The sequence below is a fragment of the Leptodactylus fuscus genome, chromosome 11 (assembly GCF_031893055.1).
Source record: "Leptodactylus fuscus isolate aLepFus1 chromosome 11, aLepFus1.hap2, whole genome shotgun sequence".
In the NCBI taxonomy this organism is placed as follows: Eukaryota; Metazoa; Chordata; class Amphibia; order Anura; family Leptodactylidae; genus Leptodactylus; species Leptodactylus fuscus.
The window spans coordinates 35958295-35981139 of record NC_134275.1 but is presented as its reverse complement, the minus strand read 5'-3'; the positions used below and the strand labels follow the sequence as shown (position 1 = coordinate 35981139).

The window sequence follows — 22845 nt, the reverse complement described above, 5'->3', positions numbered from 1 at the left end:
CCAAACAACATGTAGTGTACAAATACTTCTCTTTGTATGCATGTAATACTGCCATATACAACCCTCATAGTATCACTATGTAGTGGCAACTGCCATATACTGTATACAAATACTACTCTCCATATACATACAATATTGCCATATAAAGTCTACAAATAAAACTCAAAATATACACATAATACTGCCATATACCATATAGAAATACTACTCCAGTATACATACGATACTGCCATATACAGAATACAAATTCTAACCTCCATAAACACATAATACTGCCATATATAATATACCAATACTACTATACAATACTAATAATTCTATACAAATAATGCTGCCATATACAGTATGAAAATACTATTCTCAGTATACACATAATACTGCCCTATACGGCACACATACTACTACTATGTAGTGCCAAAGAACATACAGTATATAAATAATACTCTTAAGAAGCCCACATAATACTACCATATAGTTCCCACTTATTACTGTAATACATTTTCAAATAATAGCACCATACATCACTAAATAATACTGAGCGGATTCTGTTTGTTCCTGAGATTCACATCCATGGGGCCACCCAGAGTAAACCACCCTCTAAAATAGACTCTGGTTTAATCTATCATTATGAGAGGTGACCTATTACAAGCTTTGTTCTGGGGTCTGCTTATGGATACCCACCCCACTGCCAGACATGTACAGCTGACTCCTAGTCATATCATCTCCCCCAATGCTGAATTCCCCTATAAATAGTCACCGACACCATAACAGATGACTTTATGCAGATGCCTTTATTGTCAGTTGACGTGTGAACATCTCAAACACACTCGCAGCCCGGACGTGGCAATACGACTAATATATGCAGATAATACACAGATTCTAGAACATGAGCAAAGTGTCATATTATTGCTTGAAATAAATTATTACAGAAGCGGCGTGATTGTAGGACGTCTGGCGAGATGTAGAGACTGTCGTAAGTAGTGGTTATGTTAGACTAAGCTAGTCCATTAAGGGTTAAAGGGATGTTTAGCAGGGGAAACTTTAAGAGAGGCTTAAAGGGATTATCCAGGATTAGAAAACATGGCTGCTCTCTTTCACAATAGGCTCTTCCCAGGAAGTGACATCACGTCTGTTGGTGACACGGCCATGCCGCACCTCCGCATAGAGAGCAGCCAAGTTATCATGGATAATATATTGGAAATTTACTAAAAAGAAGAGCTACTTGATGTAACCCCTGGCAAAGCATTCGTCAATACTTCCTGGTCCCTCACAATACATAGGAAATGGCCAGTCATACAAACAGTGATAGGATGAGCCCCATTTCCTGTAGGGCCAGAAAGCAGAGACTGCTGGGGAATCTGAAGCGGGAGCATTGGGTGGAAGGGGGGTCTGTTTGCTTGTACCTATACTATATAAATGGCTGAGTATCTCTGAGTTGAATATTTGGTTACTAGCCAATTTGTTGGTCTGTGGACATGTTGGGGGGCAGTTTACCAATAGGACTGCTAGCACCAGTGTGTTGAGGCCCTCCAAGCAGGCTTATGCGTACATAGTGATATATTTCGGCTCCATGTTTCCAAAGTATGTACGCTCCCACTCGCTCATCAGGTCAAAGTGCAGGGGGCGGTGGCAGAAGTTGCACTCGGCGGCGGAGGGTGACTGCAATGGCATCCCAGCTTCCTTCCATGTTTCAACCAGACACTCTGTAGAAAAGGAATGTGAAGGTTCATTTGCAATCATTTATCTAAAAACTGAAGCTTAACTGGACGTTTCCATGGTTACAGACTACATACAAATCCAGTGTGTAGTCTGATTCTGCCATAATAGTTCCTTTCATTAACCATTTAATGACTATTGCTTACCCACAAAGTAATTCATCATCTCAGGAGCGTGGTGTGGGGAGGGAGCCAGCCTCAACAACTCTTCTCCACGGGGAACAGTTGGGTAGTTGATGGCCTGCACATAAATGTTGTGCTCAGACAGAAGGATGTCACAGATCTTGCTGTTCAACGCGGCATTGCCAACCTGGTATGGGACACAATCAGTTAGTCATGTCTGACGGAGATACCTAGATCAGTATTTGTATCATCATGTATATGAGAGTGTCTCTTACCCGTATGGGGATGATGTGGCTGGGACAGTTGATGACAGGTAGCCCAGCGTCCATGAGCAGCTGGCGCATATGCTTGACATTGCGCTGGTGGGCGCGGCGCAGTGCTTGCCCTTCCTCACTTTTCAAGACACGCACAGACTCTAAAGCACCGGCAAGCACCATGGGGGGCAGAGAGGTGGTAAAAATGAATCCGGCAGCGTAAGAGCGCACAGTGTCAATGAGGGCAGCTGTGCTAGCCACATAGCCACCGACACAGCCAAATGCCTTCCCTATGAAGAAATAATAGAGTTATATAGTATATAGCATGATTCTCCAGCTAATTCAGTCATTCCCAGTCACCAAACTCTACATCCTACTGGGAGAAGAAAAGGCCACTGTGGAGATCGCTGCCCAATACGTGTCCAACTGTCACCAAACAAGAAGAAGATGAGACTCCACGGACTGTTATACCCCAAATCAAACGCCCCACCCCACCTCCCCATATAGCGGTCACCAACTAAGAGGAAGATGAGACTCCATGGACTGTTATACCCCAAATCAGTCCCCCCCCCATACTCTCCCCCTCAACTCCAACTCCGCCCCTCCCCCCACTTTACTAGCTTTGGCAATGCCAAATATCCATTTGGACGTGCCAATAAATCCTATTTGATTTGATCTGGTAGTGTACAAGGTGACTTCCCATTAGAATAAATGGGAATTTCCAGGTGTCCTCCTTATTCATGGCCACCTCCTTTGTAGATTTCTAGTACAGTAAAATCCTCATTTACACATATAACAAATCCATGACTTACCCAATGTTCCTGAGATAATATCCATCTTGTGCATTACGCCATCTCTTTCTCCTACTCCTGCACCCCGCACCCCGTACAGCCCCACTGCATGCACTTCATCAACGAATGTCAGGGCACCATATTTGTGTGCTATATCACACAACTCCTCTAGGGGGCAGATTGCACCTGTAAACAATATGATAAACGCTTAATGAAAAGTATATGACTGTAGCATCCATATTATGGCTGTAAGCCCTGTGCAAATCGTGGAAAGATCTGTGAAACTTATTTCAGGTAGAAAACTTTCTGCTCTAAAATGTTTAAAGGAGTTTTCTGGGAGTTAAAGGGGTTGATGTTCTCGTCTATTGAGGGTAACTCCATAGTTAGTGGGAATCTGACTGCTAGGACCCTCATGATCCTGAAAATGGGGATCCAGTTCTCCTGTCCCGGATAGATTGGAAAGCCAAGCATTCGCCCTGGTGATCCATTCATTCTCTATGGGAGCTCCGGAGATGGAAATAGCCAAGTGCAGTAATCCATCAAGACTGAAGACCAGAACCCTCTTCTCAGGAGTGGTAGAGGTCTCAGTGGTCAGACCCCCACTAATCATGAAGTCCCATTCCTGTCTATAAGGGATAAAAAGTTGGCGCAACTCCTTTAAATATTGATGACCTGCCCTTAGGATAGGTCATTAATATGCAATTAATGGGGGTCTGATACACAGGACCCCACAGATCAGCTGCTTCCGGTGGGTTCTGCTTCACAGGCCAGTGGTCACATTCATTGGTCACATGCCTGTTTATATAATATTAATGCAATGTGAAGTTACAGCGCTCACCCAAATGCTGCGGTCTCTTTAAAATGCTGATTCGTGGGGGTCCTGGGTATCTAACTCCCACCAATCTGATACTCATGACCTTTCACAAGGCTGTTTCCCTACATAGGGTGGGACAGAGGGAATAGTAACATCCAGTGTGAGAGTGTGCAGGGACATGCTCCCTACAGTCAACGTATTCAGAATTGTCTTGAGGAATAATTGAGGAACAGCACAATACAGACTGCTAAGAAAGCATGCTCTGGAAATGTTATATAATGGGGAACACAAGTATATGATAAATCAGACATATCAGGACAGGTGACGGGTCCTCTTTAAGATCACTCTTGGGATTGCTAATATGATTTTCATGTCACGTCCCATTTCTATGAGCCGCACATGTAGCATTTCCAGGATGTATTGACCATGACATCCTCCTCCTCATTACATAGATTACAGTCCATGGGATGATCTGCTGGAGGATCCCGCCTGTCACACTCGACATGAGCAGATCACAGTCACAGATCAGATCAGTTTTTACATCATCCATTATGTGTCAACAGGATAAGAGGGGTGTTTGAGAGCTCACCATCCATAGAGTGGACTGTCTCAAAGGCAACAATCTTGGGTTTTTTAGGATCTGATTTACGGAGCAGTTCTTCAAGATGGGCAGGGTCATTGTGACGGAAGACGTATTTAGCCACCCCACTGTTCCGGATGCCCTGGATCATAGATGCATGGTTTCCTGCATCCGAGTAAATCTCACAGCCTGGAGACAAGGACAAAACAAGTTATTATTTCTGTACAAGTGGCCATGAATAAAGGGACACTAAATCTAAAGCCGGCTGTAACTCCATTCGTTCTTCAACTGAATTCACCTTATTTCTGCCTGTTATAGGCTATATATGATCATTATATTACTGGCCCGTATTCTACTACTTAGATTTTTAGAGGCTTCTAAATATACATTTATTAATCCTTTTATTTGGATATTTTCTTTACTTTATAATAGATAGAGGATAGAAGAGAGTGGCAGCAGAAGAATCTGCTAACTTGGTGTGGCACAATACAGACTACTTACTGACTACCTACTGCACCAGCTTACAGAGAGAACAGAAGGTTGGGATGTACTGAAGGTCCCGCCATATCCCCTTTATACACTCTGATCCTTTTGCTCCTCTCTACTGTCCTTCTTTCCTTCTCTCCCCCCGCTCACCTTCCCTCATTTCTTCCTGCTTTTTCTGCTTTAGTCTCTCTTCTCCACTACCCCCTCTTCTCCATCCCTTCTCTCTCTCTTTTAGCTCCTCTCCTTTACTCTCTCGCTCTGCCCTCTCTCTTCTCCATTCGTCCATCATTTTTCTTTCTCATTCCTCCTCTCATTTCACTTATCCATCCCTCCTTTCTTCTCCATTCCCATCCTTCCTCCTGTCTTTTCCTCAAAATTTCTCTCCTTTCTATTCTCTGTCTCTCAATTTCATCCCATCTCCTCTCCACTCTCCTTTTCTTTCCCTTCCCTTCTCTGCACAAATCTTTTCCTCTATTTTCTTCTCTCCTTTTACTTTCCTTTCCTCCTCTTTCCTGTATTCCCCTATCTTCTCCCCTCCTTCTCTATCTTCTATTCTCTTCTCTTCTACCCTCACCTCTGCGCTGTTCTCTTTTCTCCACTCCTCCCTTTTTCTCTCCTCTCTTTTATATTCCTCCCTTCTCCTGTACACTCTTTTTTCCCAAGCCTTCCACTCCACTCCTTTTTCCATCCATCTATCCCTCCTCTCCCTTCCCTTTTACTCTGAATACCCTTCACCATCCATCCATCCTCTCCCTTCTCTTCTACTCTTCCCACCCTTCTCCATCCAACTTTCTCTTCTATACTCCCCACCCTTCACTATCCGTCCATTTTTTTACTTCTTTTCTACTCTCCCCATTCTTAACCATCCATCCATCTTTTGACTTCTCTTCTACTCTCCCCACCCTTCACCATACGTCCACCTTTTGACTTCTCTTCTACTCTCTCCACCCTTCTCCATCCATCCTTCCTCTTCCTTCTCTTGTACTCTCTTCTCCCTATTTAAAGTGTGGAACGCCTGAATGTGTGAACAATCCATTCCACCATAAGATGAACATACAGTCCTATGAAAAAGTTTGGGCACCCCTATTAATCTTAATCATTTTTAGTTCTAAATATTTTGGTATTTGCAACAGCCATTTCAGTTTGATATATCTAATAACTGATGGACACAGTAATATTTCAGGATTGAAATGAGGTTTATTGTACTAACAGAAAATGTGCAATATGCATTAAACCAAAATTTGACCGGTGCAAAAGTATGGGCACCTCAACAGAAAAGTGACATTAATATTTAGTAGATCCTCCTTTTGCAAAGATAACAGCCTCTAGTCGCTTCCTGTAGCTTTTAATCAGTTCCTGGATCCTGGATAAAGGTATTTTGGACAAACAATTCAAGTTCAGTTAAGTTAGATGGTCGCCGAGCATGGACAGCCCGCTTCAAATCATCCCACAGATGTTCAATGATATTCAGGTCTGGGGACTGGGATGGCCATTCCAGAACATTGTAATTGTTCCTCTGCATGAATGCCTGAGGATTTGGAGCGGTGTTTTGGATCATTGTCTTGCTGAAATATCCATCCCCGGCGTAACTTCAACTTCGTCACTGATTCTTGAACATTATTCTCAAGAATCTGCTGATACTGAGTGGAATCCATGCGACTCTCAACTTTAACAAGATTCCCGACGCCGGCATTGGCCACACAGCCAAAAAGCATGATGGAACCTCCACCAAATTTTACAGTGGGTAGCATGTGTTTTTCTTGGAATGCTGTTTCTTTTTGGACGCCATGCATAACGCCTTTTTTTATAACCAAACAACTCAATTTTTGTTTCCAAAATGAAGCTGCCTTGTCCAAATGTGCTTTTTCATACCTCAGGCAACTCTATTTGTGGCGTACGTGCAGAAACGGCTTCTTTCTCATCACTCTCCCATACAGCTTCTATTTGTGCAAAGTGCGCTGTATAGTTGACCGATGCACAGTGACACCATCTGCAGCAAGATGATGCTGCAGCTCTTTGGAGGTGGTCTGTGGATTGTCCTTGACTGTTCTCACCATTCTTCTTCTCTGCCTTTCTGATATTTTTCTTGGCCTGCCACTTCTGGGCTTAACAAGAACTGTCCCTGTGGTCTTCCATTTCCTTACTATGTTCCTCACAGTGGAAACTGACAGGTTAAATCTCTGAGACAACGTTTTGTATCCTTCCCCTGAACAACTATGTTGAACAATCTTTGTTTTCAGATCATTTGAGAGCAGGCTGTCCATGTTCGGCGACCATCAAACTTAACTGAACTTGAATTGTTTTGTAGAAAGAAATGGTCCAAAATACCTTCATCCAGGATCCAGGAACTGATTAAAAGCTACAGGAAGCGACTAGAGGCTGTTATCTTTGCAAAAGGAGGATGTACTAAATATTAATGTCACTTTTCTGTTGAGGTGCCCATATTTTTGCACCGGTCAAATTTTGGTTTAATGCATATTGCGCATTTTCTGTTAGTACAATAAACCTCATTTCAATCCTGAAATATTACTGTGTCCATCAGTTATTAGATATATCAAACTGAAATGGCTGTTGCAAACACCAAAATATTTAGAACTAAAAATGATTAAGATTAATAGGGGTGCCCAAACTTTTTCATAGGACTGTATGACGGATGACATTGGAGGACAGTGTTAGACTCAGCATATTTTTTTTTACAATTTGCTGTAAATAAGGGATTACAGGCCCAAATCTTTCCTACTGACACATAGCCAACTCCCAATCTGCCTTATAATGTGCAGTTTCCCTACTAATATTATGGTAGGTGACATTCCTCTTAGTAGTCACCTCTGCAGACATGCTTTACCTACCTGGTAACATCTTTGCCAAAGTGAACAGGGTAGAGTCATTGGCAACAAAGCAGGAGGAGAAGAGCAGGGCTGCATCCTTGTGGTGCAGATCCGCTAATTCACATTCCAGGTCCACATGGTATTTGCTGGTGCCAGAAATGTTCCTAGTTCCTCCTGCCCCAGCTCCATGCTCCTTAAGAGACTCCCTGATAAGAAAAACATAAAATTATCCTTATATCTCCTGATTTCTGACACTATGAGCCTACTTGAAGTAGAGTAGGATGTAGTGCTCCAGAGCTGCTCTTCCTACTGTAAATGTGGAGAGGAGTTTGCAACCATTGTCAGCCATTTTGAGGGCTACAAATATCACCTACTCAATGTATACATTGTATTACGTTACTTCCATTGTCTTAGTCTTGTACATTTTTGTGGCACACAAATGAACCCTGTAAACCCTTGTCGATTTCTTCGGTTGTCAACTGAACTGTAGTTCAAAGATGGACATATATGTTGTATTTTTGGTACTTACGCTATAGCATTAACCACACGAGGGTGCCTGCTCATGCCCAGGTAGTCATTGCTGCACCAAACGGACACTTCCTTCTTTTCTCCCTGGAGGTCAGAGAAATCCTCAGCAAACGGGTAGGCACTGGCCTTACGGTTCACAGTCTTGAACACCCGATACGTGTAGTCCTGTTTCTTCTCCTCAATCCTCCGGTTGAAGAACTCATCGTAGCCAAAGGCAGCTCCACCTGGTGGGTGTACGAAAGGGTAACCAAAACGTTGGTCATTGTTACTTAACAATAGGACAACTTTTTAGAGAAGAACTTGTAATATACCTGTCATGTTTTCTTTGATCAGATGAGTTGGAATGAGAGGAGCCCCAGTTCCTAGGTTCACTTTTTTAGGGGAGTCACCATAGAACTTCTTCTTCAGGCTTGACTTGACTTCATACAGCAAAGTGCTAAGAGCATCTGGTGGGCAAATAAATATGGTCAAATTTAAGAGGTTCTTTCACCACTACCACCAGCTGCAGTTCTTTACATCGCTCCACTTTTTCTGACATAGTTGCAATTTTTCCTCCTAGCGCCCACCGTTCCTGAGAAATCAGTGCAGTTAGTTTTGGTGCCTTATATGCTACCTAGGCTCTTTAATGACAAATGGGTGGTTTCAGGCAGGAGCAGGGAAGGGGGGGGGGGGGGCGACTAGAGAAAAAATTCCAAATGCACTTAACTGTAGTTAAACTGATAGGTCTTCTCATGAAGTTAATACTTTCTGTGGGGGTTCCTTGGATTTACCAGAAAGGTTCCAGTAAATTCCCTATAATTGAAACATTGTGAGATCTTAAGACTTCCTAGGGCTAGTTCACACGGGGGCAATGAAGATTTTGACAGACCAATGGTGGTCTATGGAGACTGCTAGCTTTTTATTTTTCTGCTAGCAGTTTTTTGCCACTAGCAGAAAAAAAGAAGCAACATGACCTTTCTTCAGGTGGATTCCGCCTGAGGAAAGCAATAGAAGTGGATGGGAGGCGAAAAATGCCTAGCGTTTTTTTTTTACAGTCCATTCACTTTAGGGGAGGGGAAAATCGCCTGGCGTTTTCTGAAGCAGTTTTTACCAAAAACTGCTTCAGAAAACGCTCCAAAAAACCCCTCAAGGTCAAAAAATAGCTTCCTAATTAGGAAGTGTTTTTTTTTTCGGGACCAAAATAAGCCAGGTGTTTTTTTCACATGTGAACTAGCCCCTAACCAACATATTTTCATTGTTTACTTTATTTGGGCCATTGCTTGGAAACAGATTTCTCTGCCAGCGGGTGGCAACACCCCTCTCCATGCCCCTGTGGAGACCTGGCATTGTCACTCACTACACTAGATCTCACCGGCTTATCTGTCAAGTATCAACCAGTGACTGTAATGAAGCGGATGTATATCCTTGGATACAGCCATAGCTCGCTTTATGAGATTTCTATGACTGTCCATTTGCATTGTTCGTACCTGTCTTGAAAGCCTTCAGATCCTCTTGAACTTCAGGAGCAGCCTTCTGGACAATGTAACTGGCCTCTTTCTCCATCTCCGTCTCGATAAAAGGGCACTTGGTGTTGGCGGTGGCAGCTTGAGGAGCTGCTTGTGCCAGGGTGCGCCTGTTGGAGGCTCCAGAAGAGACTAAAACATAAACGTTGCATTTTCATCTAGGTATCATGGAGTATGTACATTTCTATTAAGTGAAATAAGACTTTTTAGTAGAGTTGAGGGGTGCAGACACTCATTAGATTATAGCAGACAGAGCAGGTCAGAATGTGTATGTTTAGAATGATATGCCTTACCTCCAGGGGGCAGTGTAGTATCCTTGACCTTCTGTGGGCTACTGGCAGACGTAGCGAAAGCACGAGTCAGCAGGACTGGACAACGCTCCGCACTACGCATAATCATTGGTTGAGCGGCCCGCAGGAACACCGAGGGGTCCCGAGTGTAGTAGGGACAGAGTTTGATGAGAGAAGCCATGTTCACACGTTAGGGTATCTGCAATGAGAAGCAGTGACAACATTGGATACTATGAGGAACCCTTCAGTCACTTGTGTTGTGTGGATTCTTGAGTAATAGTTTTGAGCTTTTTGAAACTGCAGCCATTGAGAAAACACAAAGAGTAGTAGAGGAAATGACTCCATTGCTCCATAGCAGCTGGTGGCTACACATTGTGGCCAGTAGACCAGGGTGAATGAAGCGAAGAAAGATAAACTGTGAGGATGGAGGACATGACTACTGTCAGGTTACTACTGTGACCAAAAGTGGTACACTGTGTTATGCCTAGTGAACAACCTTAGGGGATGGTGGATGAGACAGCATTGCTCCTCCTGGTATACTTTGCACCACTCCTTCAGTCCATGCATTGGACATAACACAGTGAATAGGTTGCTTTAGGATCTCATGAAGATACTGTCCTCAGGTAGATGTGTATTTTCTGTGGGAATATAGGATTGTACATATCAAGATCCAACATGCCCAATCATCCTTTCCCCCAATATCTGCCAGAAGGGCGCATCTGGACACCCTCATATATATTATATCACTATATCTGAAGGCAAGGTGTGTAGCTCCATAGTATGACTGTGAAAGCAGAGCAACCTCTTCTTATGTATGTCTTATAATGCTACAAGACAAAATATGGGACTGGTACTTAGAGAGCAATGTGGTTGTCATGTACAGGGGCATCATTGATGGTGCCTATACGGCAATGTGGCAGACACTAGCTTATATTTATGGGGCAACATGGATTATATTTATGGGACAATGTGTATGCTCCAATGGCTGACATTTATGGAGTGTTTGGTAATGGAGGTCATATGGCTGGTGGAAGGAGCTACATGTTTGGTGAGAATGCAGAGGTCATATGGACGCCAAGTGGTAATGTCAGTTCACTGGTAAGACCCATGGGCGAAAAGTTTGATATTGTTGAAGGAATCCACGTAAAGCATCAGGCTGTGTGTAATGTGTACGAATACAGTAAAAGGGAATAAAAAAAGATTTATCCAAGAGAACAGCCCATATAACCCTGGATATAGCTGTCTATATAGAGAATAATATATACTCTACACCTCAACATTTCTTGAATAAAAAATGTTTTCATATATTGTTACAATGGCTGGATCTGATTGATTATGATGAGTGCCACTTCCCTTCCCCCTTGTTTAGGTTTAGTTCCTTATAGGGTGTTGTGTCGTATATATATATATATATATATATATATATATATATATATATATATATGCATTGCCCACATCTTCCGCCCTGCCAATGCTGGTTTTTCTTCATTGCGTCTACAATCTATAACAATCCGTCTATCTCTATAACAATATGTCTGCTTCTTGCTGTTCGAGTGACATGTTTCTTGTGACATGGGCAGGGACTATCTTAGTGTCAGAGGCAGCAGATTTCACTGGGACATTAAGAGTGTCCATAGGAGATAAGCCCAATGGAGTGCGTTATCTGTGGCACTACCAGGTCACACCCAGCTGATCACAGACCGTCCTGTGCAAGAGACTCCATGACCAGATGTGAAGAATTATTCTAAGTATCTCTATTTAATGAGCTGAATGTAATACTGGAACCAAACACTTTGGCATCCACCTTAGATATCAGGAGATACCAGAGAACCCGGGCAGATCCCAGGGCCCAGTGGGATAGAGGCCCATAGTAGTCCAGGTAAATATACTCTGCACTTTTTAAGCAGGATGTGCAGTAGAAAGCGTACTCACTGCACCATCCAAGAGGCAAAAGACACCCATAGTCAGTCAGGTCACACCAGTTTTGGATTTAAAGGTAACACTTTAAAGGGAGTCAGATAGGGAATCAGTTGACCCCTGATGTTCTTTTTTTATCTAACAGCTAGATTTACCAATTGTCAGACACTTAAAGGGTTGTATCAAAGAGCTTTCTTCTAAAAATGACCACACATCTACTGGATGTTTGTGGCATTGTAGCTCTGCCACATTCACTTAAACTGAACCGAGCTGCAGTACTAGAAAGAAGCCATGGATAGATGTGGAGCTGTTCTGTCAGTCTTGACAATTTTCTTTTTTGCTTAAAGGGTGGCCACAGCTTGTCCTGCTGCTGGGACCCTCCACAATCTGTAAGGGAATCCTGCAGCAAGTGTTTAACTCCCCTGCAGCACCTCCATGGGAGAAGTGAAGTATTACACAGTAAAATCAATAAATCATCCATATAATTCAAGTACTGGGTCGTCCAAAGAAAGAAACAATGGGAGACCCTTTCCCTCTCTGTTACAGGGCTTGTGCCATTAAAGACACTTATTCCCTTGCCAGAGGATATGGAATAAGTGTCATATCACTGGAGGTCCAAGAGCATTGGTGCTCCATTGACAAGGAGGAGGCAAGGGGGACTTTCAGTCCCACGATCTCCTCATCACTGGTAGTCCCAGGGGTCTGACACTCCTTTAGCTTAACATGGTTTTGTGAGATCACAATATTGATTTGCGTATGGTTAGGGTAGGCCATCAGTATCAGATTGGTGTTGGTCCATCTCTTGGTACCCTCACTGATCATCTCTTTTCATTGTTTACACCAGCTGGTCTACCTACATGCCATCTATTTAACAGTGGTGGTACAGGGTAAATTGGTGGTACAGGATATTGCAGTTTTGTTGCATTCAGGTGACCAGGACGAAGTTACAATGTCCTGCACCACCGCTACTATGTATACAGGTATAAACAACGAAAAGGCTGCAGCTCTCTCCCAAGTGCCATGGCCCCTTCAAGGATGAGTTTTCATGCTACAAACAGTTCTCTTGTAATACTCCTGTAATGTCAGTGGGCGGGGAGGTTTTTGACAGCGGATTTCGCGTCCAAAACCTCCCCTTATAATGGTGGTCTATGGAGACCGCCGGGCTTCTGTTCTCCGCTAGCGGCGAGCTGCTGCTAGCGGAGAGAAGAAAGGACATGTCCTTTCTTCAGGCGGAAGCCGCGCTGTCTCAGTCGCGCGGCTTCCGCCCCCCGCAGCTCCCTCCTATGTCGGCTCATTCATTTGAGCCGACAGCAGAGGGTTAAGCCGCGACAGCGATGGTCGCGGCGGGCGGGTTTTGACAAGAGAGAGACGCGGCTCGCCGCGTCTCTCTCTGTGTCAAAACCCGCGCGGGCAGTTCACGTGTGAACTAGCCCTTAGTGACTGAAGCGAGTGATGCTCTTGAGGGTTCAGTTTGATCAGGTTTCTTGCTCAAGAGGAACGCACCACAACTTCCAGTTAAAATGACGTAAGAAGTTTTCGGCCAAGAGGAGCCTGACAAAACCCACCCTCATTTTACAAAGCACTATTACCTAAAAACAAAAAGTTCATAAGTTCAAGAGTCATCCAGTTAGGTGATATTTAGTTGAAAAGTTTATATATCGGTCGTATGACCAAAAAGTTCATATAAGTTTATGGGTCATCTAGTTAGGTGTTATCATTTATATACATGCTTCTGGGGAAGTTGGGTTGCATCTCTTGTGGTCACCAGTGTCATCTCCCTGCTTTTCAAGGGCTCTGAATGAAGAATCTACAGCCATATAGTCTCTGTTCCAGAACTGCTGAACGTCCCTTCCATATACAGTACATGCCATAAGAAAGAGAAGGGGGGGGGGGATATTAGGAATTGGTGAAATGGGCACAGAACCAACAATGTGGCATTTCGCTGCTGTAAAACAAGGCTGCGCTCCGAATATCCGAACATCAGAAAACTGGCGTTGATGGGTTAGTAAATTCTATCATGAGTTTGGCACAATATGACATGTAGGACATTTTGATACATTTTCTGTATTTTTTACTGTTTTTCGTTTTATTTCTGATTTGTAAATTCAGACGTTCTGCAACTTTATAAATAACTTTTGTTCTGATGTGTGCAAAGGTTTTAGTGCACCAATTCTTATTGTGCCACTTTTCCCCAGAAAAAAAACACACAAAAAAAACACGTATTTTGCAATGCAGTTTTGGTATATTTTAAAAACACAAAGGAAACCTACAAATAAAACTTACAAAAATATGTATATAAGTTGCTAATAAAACATATCTCTCCAAAGTCAACACCTATGCTTTCAGTCAGTGACCAGACACATTCATTGTTAACCCTGTCCAGTTACAGCACTTCCATAGGAAAAAAAAAGTTCCAGTATCCAACACTGATAATATCCAAATAGTAAAAAACAACTTTTAATGGTACGTAGTTAAAAAGAGTAACCACAAGTTACAGAAGAAATCCAGGATCCATGAACACAGCCTACGCCTTTCAGAGCGTATTGCCCCTTACTCATAGTTTGGAGTGTTTCTTACTATTTGGATATTATCGTTGTTGGATGATGGAAGGTTTTTTTTTCTTTGGAATTGGAATATGTTTCGCTCAGAGGAGTCAACAGAGTGTTCCTAAATATTCGGACACGTAAGTCAATCCATGTGTGAATACTGGTAGGATGATAGAAATATTTTTTTACGAGTTTTTGCTGTTACAGTCCTGCTCGTACAGATGCTTGTAAGAAAGAGTGAAAACTAAAAAAAAAAAAACAGATACACAAAGTATATAAGAAAGGTATATACACCTTATCTGGGTGACTGCTTTCGAACTTGCTTACAATGCTACCAATCCTTCTCTATCTATATTGAGTATTTTGGGAAATTCTCCCTAATGGCTACAAATCACTACATCAGTATTGGCTCAACAATTTTGATCCCAATATCTATCTATCTATCTATCTATCTATCTATCTATCTATCTATCTATCTATCTATCTATCATATATATATATATATATATATATATATATATATATGAATGTGTACAGTATATATCTATGTACAGTTCTGTAACCTCTAAGTGCCTCCAGACTAAGGCCAATTGCAGACGACCGTGGCCAAACAGCCGGCTGTGAATTAATGGCACAGGCAGCACAAAGAGGACACATGAATGTCGCCCGTGTGTCACCTGTGCACCAGGCATGTTTCTGAGACCCCTTTCATTAAATGAATAGTAACCACGGAAGCAGGGCCTCAAAATAGAACAGGAATAGGACCTGTTATATACTTTGCGGCCTGGATTGTCAGCCCATGTATTTCATGGTCCTGTGTATGGGACTATAGAAAGAATGGGTCAGTGTGTGATATCCGAGAACAACATGGGTAGCACACTGACCTCAGCCACGGTCATCTGTAAGAGGCCTAATGTGGGGAGAAACAAGGGTGTCATCCATAGATAACTGTGTATGTGTGTACAGATGATCTGATTGGCTGGAATGAGCAGGCCAACTTCCATCTGCACTATTTCTTAGACATGACCTCTCCCCCCAAAGCTGACTAGGGTAACCACATCACTGTTTTTGTTCACCAACTCAATAAAGTTTGAGCTGTAGCCCACCTGGGCTTTATGGTAATGGGTACAATAAAGAGGGACGGGCTGATTGTACCATGCCATTTACTCTTTAAGATTAATATTCACCTCCAGGGTCAGTTGTCCATTAATGTATTTTTTAGCGGATAAAAACAACTCTAACAATTCTTATAGATACAAACTACAAAAATTACAGGCCATTAATACTCAATGAATAAATGCGCACAAAAATAGCCAAAAAAAACATTTTGTATCATTTATTAACACATAATAAGATGTAAAATATGTACAGATACATTAATGTATGACAGACACCTGCTTGTCGAAGACGTAGGTGAAAGGTGCGATAGAGTGCGTCAGGTCCTTTTCCCTCTCCGGATTTGCCCCCATTACTCTCTTTATATGTAAGCTGCTATTCACACTTGCCCCATTTGTATATGTGCACTTTGCATACGTATGGGTGTGTGTAGTTGCTACTTGCTTTGACACACTTATAACCTTTGCTTTTTCTGAGGAGTGGTCCCAATAATGTATCCTATTAATATTATAAATGTGAAAGTTTGTGGGTTTGTGTGTTTGTGTGTTTGGATGTTTGCATGTTCGGATGTTTGTTCCTCAATCACGGAAAAACCGCTCCACCGATTTGGCTGAAATTTTCCACAAACATAGTTAATACACCCGATTAAACAATAGACTACTTTTCGTCACAATAGCGCACATACGTTTGTGCCAGGACCCCCACAAAACCAAAACTCACACCACCATCTCTGCAATCTCACACACTTTGGACCATAGCAAGCCCCAAAATTCATATTGCCCTCTACAGCCTCGCCCCTAACCCCACACAATCTCATATACATATACTTTACCACTTTGCCCCTCACCTTAACGATACTCCAGGAGGCGCTCTTTAACGCTCCGGAGCAGCCATGTTTGCCGACCCCCACCGCTCTGACAATCCGCGACACCGCCCACCCATGTCAATACCCCTAGGCGGTCTAATAAATGCAAAAAAAAAAGTTTAAAAAAGTAAAAAAAATATAAAAAAATAAATAAAAAGGATTAAAAATTCAAATCACCCCCCTTTCCCTAGAACACATATAAAAGTAGTTAAAAACTGTGAAACACATACATGTTAGGTATCCTCACGTCCGAAATTGCCCGCTCTACAAAGCTATACAAATATTTTTCCTGTTCAGTTAACACCGTAGAGGGAAAAATGGTCAAAAGTGCCAAACCGCCATTTTTTCACTGTTTTGATTCTGATAAAAATTTGAATAAAAAGTGATCAAAGCAATAACATTTCCCGAAAATGGTAGAACTACAAAGTACACCCGGTCCCGCAAAAAAAGACGCCCTATACATCCCCTTACACGCACGTAAAAAAGTTACGGCTGTTGGAATATGGCGACTTTTCAAAAAATAATTTTTTAACACAGTTTTAGATTTTTTTTAAGGGGTAAAAATGTAAATAAAACCATATAAATTTGGTATCCCCGGAATCGTAACAAAACACAGAATACAGGGGACATGTCATTTTGGTTGCACAGTGAACGCCGTAAAACCAAAGCCCGTAAAAAAGTCGCAGAAATGCATTTTTTCTTCAAATCCACCCCATTCTGAATTTTTTCCCTGCTTCCCAGTACATTATATAGAATAAATAATGGTGGCGTCATGAAGAAAAATTTGTCCAAGGAAAAATTAAGACCTCATATGGCTCTGGGAGCGGAGAAATAAAAAAGTTATGGGGTTTAGAAGGAGGGGAATCAAAAACGTAAATCAAAAAATGCCATCGGCGGGAAAGGGTTAACTTCAAATACCTCTGTCCCAAAGTCACTATGTAAAGTTTCTCACAACACCGTATATATAGCAGCTCAAATACAAATTAGCTTCAACACAAAAGTCTCACGTATTCTCTGAATTACAGCAAAAACAAGATTCAAAGTTACATTTCATATCCCATACCTTATACACACTACGAAAACCTTACCCACACCTGTATATACCCACTTCTACAATCACCGCAGACGAAGTCGCGGGTAACAGCTAGTGATTACATAATTTACATCTTATTATGTGTTAACAAATTATACAAAAAACTTTATTTGGCTATTTTTGTGCTTGTTTTTTGTCATAATACATGGCTGTACAAACCCAGGGAGGGGTAAAATATGTCAGTTTAAAGGGGCAAATGATCCCTGAAATCTACACCAGCTACATGTACAGCACAGGCACTGGTGGAGGAGCCGTGTCATAAATTAGGCAAACCTGCCACTGGCACTAGGGTTATGAAGATTGGGGCTCAATACGTCAGGATTCATGAATATGGCCTAATGTATTTCTATAGGAACAAATTTAGCTCTAATGGCGCATACGTAAAGTCTTCTAGCCTAGGCCTATGAAAAAGTATATATATAGTATATCTGAAAGCTTGTTGGTCCCAATACAACATCTCAGATCCTCCATCCCAATATACCATTCATAATATTGCTTTTTGCTACGTGACGTGCGATGGCAAAATCTACTTTCACTGTAGTCACTACCCTAAGACTCAGGCTATGCTCACATCTGCACTGTAGGTCCGTTGTGTTATCCGTTTTTCTGTTTCACTGGTAAAAAATAGAGAAAAACTAATAAAAATGGATCTGTTTAAACTTCAAAAACACAACTACAGCGCAGATGTAAACGTAGCCAGTGTTTGCTCCCGTATTACAGGGAAGGCCTGAACCTTTAGTAACATTTGGATCTGGTCAGGTCTGATTTGACATTTTTACTTAGAAGAGCGTCTTTATCAGGAGAGGAGGTAAGTACGATAACAGAGGCTCTGCTCAGGCGGAGATATAGAATAGTCGCCAATTCTGCTGATGTCAACAGCAACCAGGCAAGAGCTCCATGACGGTCACAGCTACACACCGCCCTATGTAGAAAGCTGAAGATAACACTGGTCAGCGCTCAACCGGTCTGATCCGCCCATAAACATATTACTATAGGCAAGGACTTATTGGACAACATAACAGACCATAATGTACAGACTGCAAATTACTTCTATATTGGGACTAAGGGCCTCATACAAACAAGGACTAGTTGTGTTGCCCATAGCAACCAATCACAGCTCAGCTTGCATTACTTTTACTGCTCTGGGGTAATAAAAGCTGCACTGTAATTGGTTGCTATGGGTAATGAGGCCTAGTTTCCATCAAATCCCAAAATCTCACCCTTAGGAAGCGGAGAAATAGGGAGCTGTTTGGTTGGAGTCCCTATGAGGAGGACTTGTAGGATAGAAACAAATGCAAAGTCACTGGAGTCACATCTGAATTTTCTGGTCTTCAGTAGAGGAAAGGGTTAATAAAGTTGGCATAAGTGACCCACATATATATATATATATATATATATATACACACACAATTATTATTTTTAGACAATTATTGCTCAGAATTTACAATACAGGTTAAACGTCTGTAATATGGTCGTATATTTTGTGTCAAACGCGGGTTCAGATCGCGCCAGTACAGAGCAGTAAAACCTTTCCCATAAAAAACCTTTAGAAAACAATTCCCTGTCCATGGTGGCCCCATCATAAGACCCGCACCACAGTCGCTCGACAGACCCCATTGATCCACTGACTTACATTGTCAGGGTCTGTCATGGCGTCCATTTTAAAAGTAAAAACTGCATACAATGCTATTTATCACGTCACATCAGCAGAATGCGAATAAAGCCCCTAACAAAGCCTTAAAAACTGCTAAACAATGAAATATCACTAGAATTTATGGAATTAAGTTTGTGTCAAAAATTTCTCATTATAATTTTCAGATTAATATATTATTATCTAATTTATTATAATTAAAAATTTGTATTCTAAATTCATCTGACAGTGTAGACTAAGCAAGAAATCTGTCATAACAATAAAGAATAAAAGCTGGACAGGATAAGTTATATACATTAAAAAATAGACAAAACATAATAGTAATGAAGAAAATTAGAAAAAATATGTTAAAAAGTAATAGTAATAATATACTAGAAAAAATATTAATAATAATAATAATAACAACAAAATAATAGTAATAATTGTTTTTTTTTTAAAAAAACCTATAAAAATAATAGAAAAAAAATCAATAAAAAATATTAGTAATGTCTAATAAAAAAAAATTATATATATATATATATATATATATATATATATATATATATATATATATATATATATCAATACATAATGTAAAATTTATAAAAATAATAGTAATGTATCATAAAAATGTCAAAAACATGTTCGGCTAGGTTCACATCTACCCCAGTCCTACTTTGGCCGAGGACTTTTCTCTTCGCCATTTTCACTATAAAAACAGCGGAAACCCGACAGACACCTGGCAGACCCCATTATACTTTGTGGGGTCCACTGGCACCCCCAGGTAACATCTGTTTTAGCCCAGCGCAGGTGTGAACCTAACCTTAAAAAATATAGTAATAACTATAATATAAATAAAAATAATAGCAGGAACTAATCAAAAAAATATAGTAATAAAACAAGTAATAAAAAAAATAAAAATAAAAAGTAATAGTAATGTCGAATAAAAATAATAGCAATAAATAACGATGTGAAATTGAAAAATGTCTAAAAATATTAGTAATAATAAGATGATGATACAAACAAACTAATAGCAATGGATAATATCATTGAATACAAATTTGTACGATGGATATTTGTCTATATAAAGCTAATGATGTGTTATGTGTACAGGAAATATATTGGTAGATATAGTATTCGTATTGCTTTGTAGGACTGACCATCTAACATATCCATATAATAATAGGAATAAAAGTTCTTCTTACCTGTTGCCCTGCACTGAGGACGAACATGAAGTGCTGATCATGACTGGTGCAGATAGTGAAGGCTATACATGAACACGCCCCGGGCACTTCTCATTGGTTCAGGGAGTGTCGTCACAATTTTAGGGGAATGAAAAAAAAGGAAGATAACCACTTGTAAACAGATGGGCAGTCAAGGGAATCATGTGAAGAAAAGCTGGTAGAAGGTGTTAGACGTCAGCAGATCTAGACTCTAAAATTCTTGAAAAAGAAAAAACACTATTCAGCTCACCATATGTCCAAAATAAATCGATCCTGGAGAGCACGGCGTATAGGTGGACCTGAACCTGTCTTGATGAAGATATTTGCAAAAATAAATGGGACGAGTGTCCCGAAATGCATCGCTTTTGTATACAGGACTTGACACCATGGTTGCCATGTAACCTTTTTATTCAATTCATGGAATAAAAGTTAAATTTTATTTTTACTGCGGAATTTTTTCATCATTACTCTGGATGTAGCTGGCTTCATTTATTTTTGCAAATATCTAAAATTCTTGCCCATGTGCTGGAATCCCCCCCCCCCTTCTAAGGTCTATATATCATCCTTCTACTGTATGTCCCCAGTCCCCATATTAATGTCATTCCCAGCTTTGGCCTTGTGTACACAGCAGCTTTTATGCAAAAACATGTAAGATGGTTTCTAGGTTTTGGTCCTCTTCCTAGTGTGCTGCCACCAATACTCATACTCACCTCCACACGGTGCCATAGAGGAGGAAGTGAGGGGGAACGCCAAGCTAAGACAGAGTTACAGAATGGTCTGAGCCAGTAGCATAACTACCGCCATAGCAGCAGAGGCAGCTGCCACAGGGCCCGGTGACAGTCGCTACCACTGCTATCATTATACTCGGGGGTCTTTTCGGACCCCCGAGTATAATGATTGGCGGACCGGGAGAGGTAAGAAACATAAAAAACACTGTTACTTACCTCTCCACGATCCTGTCCAGGCCTTCTTCCTAGTTGTCTGATGTCTCTGACGTCACATGAACCTGGCCTGCGTCCCGGGTCATGTGATGTCTGACGTCTTTGAAGAAGGACGGCAGTGGAGGCCGACAGCGTAGGAGCCGGGGGACAGGTAAGATACAGTAGTTTTTTATGTTTTTATTCCCCCGGGTCTCCGATTATTATACTCTGGGGTCAGAGTATAATAATTGTTTATGGGTGTCCACAGTGGGACATAATACTGTGTGCAGGAGCCACTGTGAGGGATAATACTGTGTGCAGGGGCCACTATGGGGTATAATACTGTGTGCAGGGGCCACTATGGGGTATAATACTGTGTGCAGGGGCCACTATTGGGGATAATACTGTGTGCAGGGGCCACTATGGGGTATAATACTGTGTGCAGGGGCCACTATGGGGTATAATACTGTGTGCAGGGGCCACTATGGGGTATAATACTGTGTGCAGGGGCCACTATTGGGGATAATACTGTGTGAAGGGGCCACTATCAGGGATAATACTGTGTGCAGGGGCCACTATGGGTTATAATACTGTGTGCAGGGGCCACTATGGGGGATAATACTGTGTGAAGGGGCCACTATGGAGCATAATAGAGCACGCAGGAATGCTTATTAGGGGTTCGTTCGAGGTCTTCAGTGTCGGAGGGGGGGGGGGGGCGCTATTCCTAGTTACGCCACTGGTCTGAGCCCTCCAGCCTGAATATAGAAGGGGCCCCCATGGTAACTCCCTTGGGCTCAGCTTGTCATGAATTGATACATTTAGGTTTTATTTTAATAAAATTGTATGGTACTTACATGTTCTAGAATCATCTCCGAGGATCTGATCACTGGCTCTTCCCCCAGACATAAATCGAGCTCTCTCAGATGGTCCATTGCCATAGTTCCAAGGTTCCTCCCGTCTACAGAACTTGGACCATCAAGTTGGGATCTGGCTGGATCTAAAGCAGAGGAACTTTTTTTTTTTTTTAATCTTTCTTATCTTTTCCTAATTTCAGATCCTCAATACTTGGAATTGTCCATGAAACAGAACTTAATACATATCTTGAATGAAGATATTGAAAAAGTCTTCTTTCAAAGATGCCGTAAGGATGGCAAGCATTGCCATGTGACCAACAGACATGATGTAATTTCCTGTGAAAAAGAAAGCAGCCATAGTTTCTAATCCTGGATTACCCCTTTAAAGCGGTTTTCCAAGACTTGATATTGATGACCTATCCTTAAGACAGGTCATCAATAATGGGTTGTTGAGGATCCAACACCAGGAAACCACATTGTTTAACGTTTTCAGCACATTGTATAGATAGCTCAGCTTCTGGCTCCGTGCTAACACAGCTAATCAGTGAGGGTGCCTGATGTTGGACCCCTACTGATCTGGTTTTGATAATCTATCCTAAGGATGAGACATCAATATCAAGTCTTGCAGAACCCTTTAAGAAAAAAAGAATTATTATTCATACAGATACTAAATTAATTCTATGGGGCAGATTTATTAGGCCTTGTACACTGGTTTTCGGTTGTCCAAAGTATATAAAGTTGCAAATTTTTTTTAACAAATTCACTTAACA

The 22845-nt window shown here is 41.5% G+C and overlaps 1 protein-coding gene across 1 annotated transcript; it reads right to left on the bottom strand.

Annotated features, from left to right (window-relative positions):
- Window positions 1-772: 772 nt before the first annotated feature.
- ALAS2 (5'-aminolevulinate synthase 2) lies at window positions 773-20372 on the bottom strand. The gene is made up of 11 exons (XM_075260361.1): window positions 20284-20372; window positions 9915-10110; window positions 9586-9753; window positions 8431-8565; window positions 8121-8343; window positions 7613-7797; window positions 4287-4466; window positions 2905-3069; window positions 2114-2382; window positions 1863-2025; window positions 773-1703 (listed from the first exon to the last, which is right to left on the bottom strand). The coding sequence occupies exons 2-11, from the start codon at window positions 10090-10092 to the stop codon at window positions 1540-1542; spliced, it is 1830 nt and encodes a 609-aa protein (XP_075116462.1). The 5' UTR covers window positions 10093-10110; window positions 20284-20372; the 3' UTR covers window positions 773-1539.
- Between the last annotated feature and the right edge of the window lie 2473 nt (window positions 20373-22845).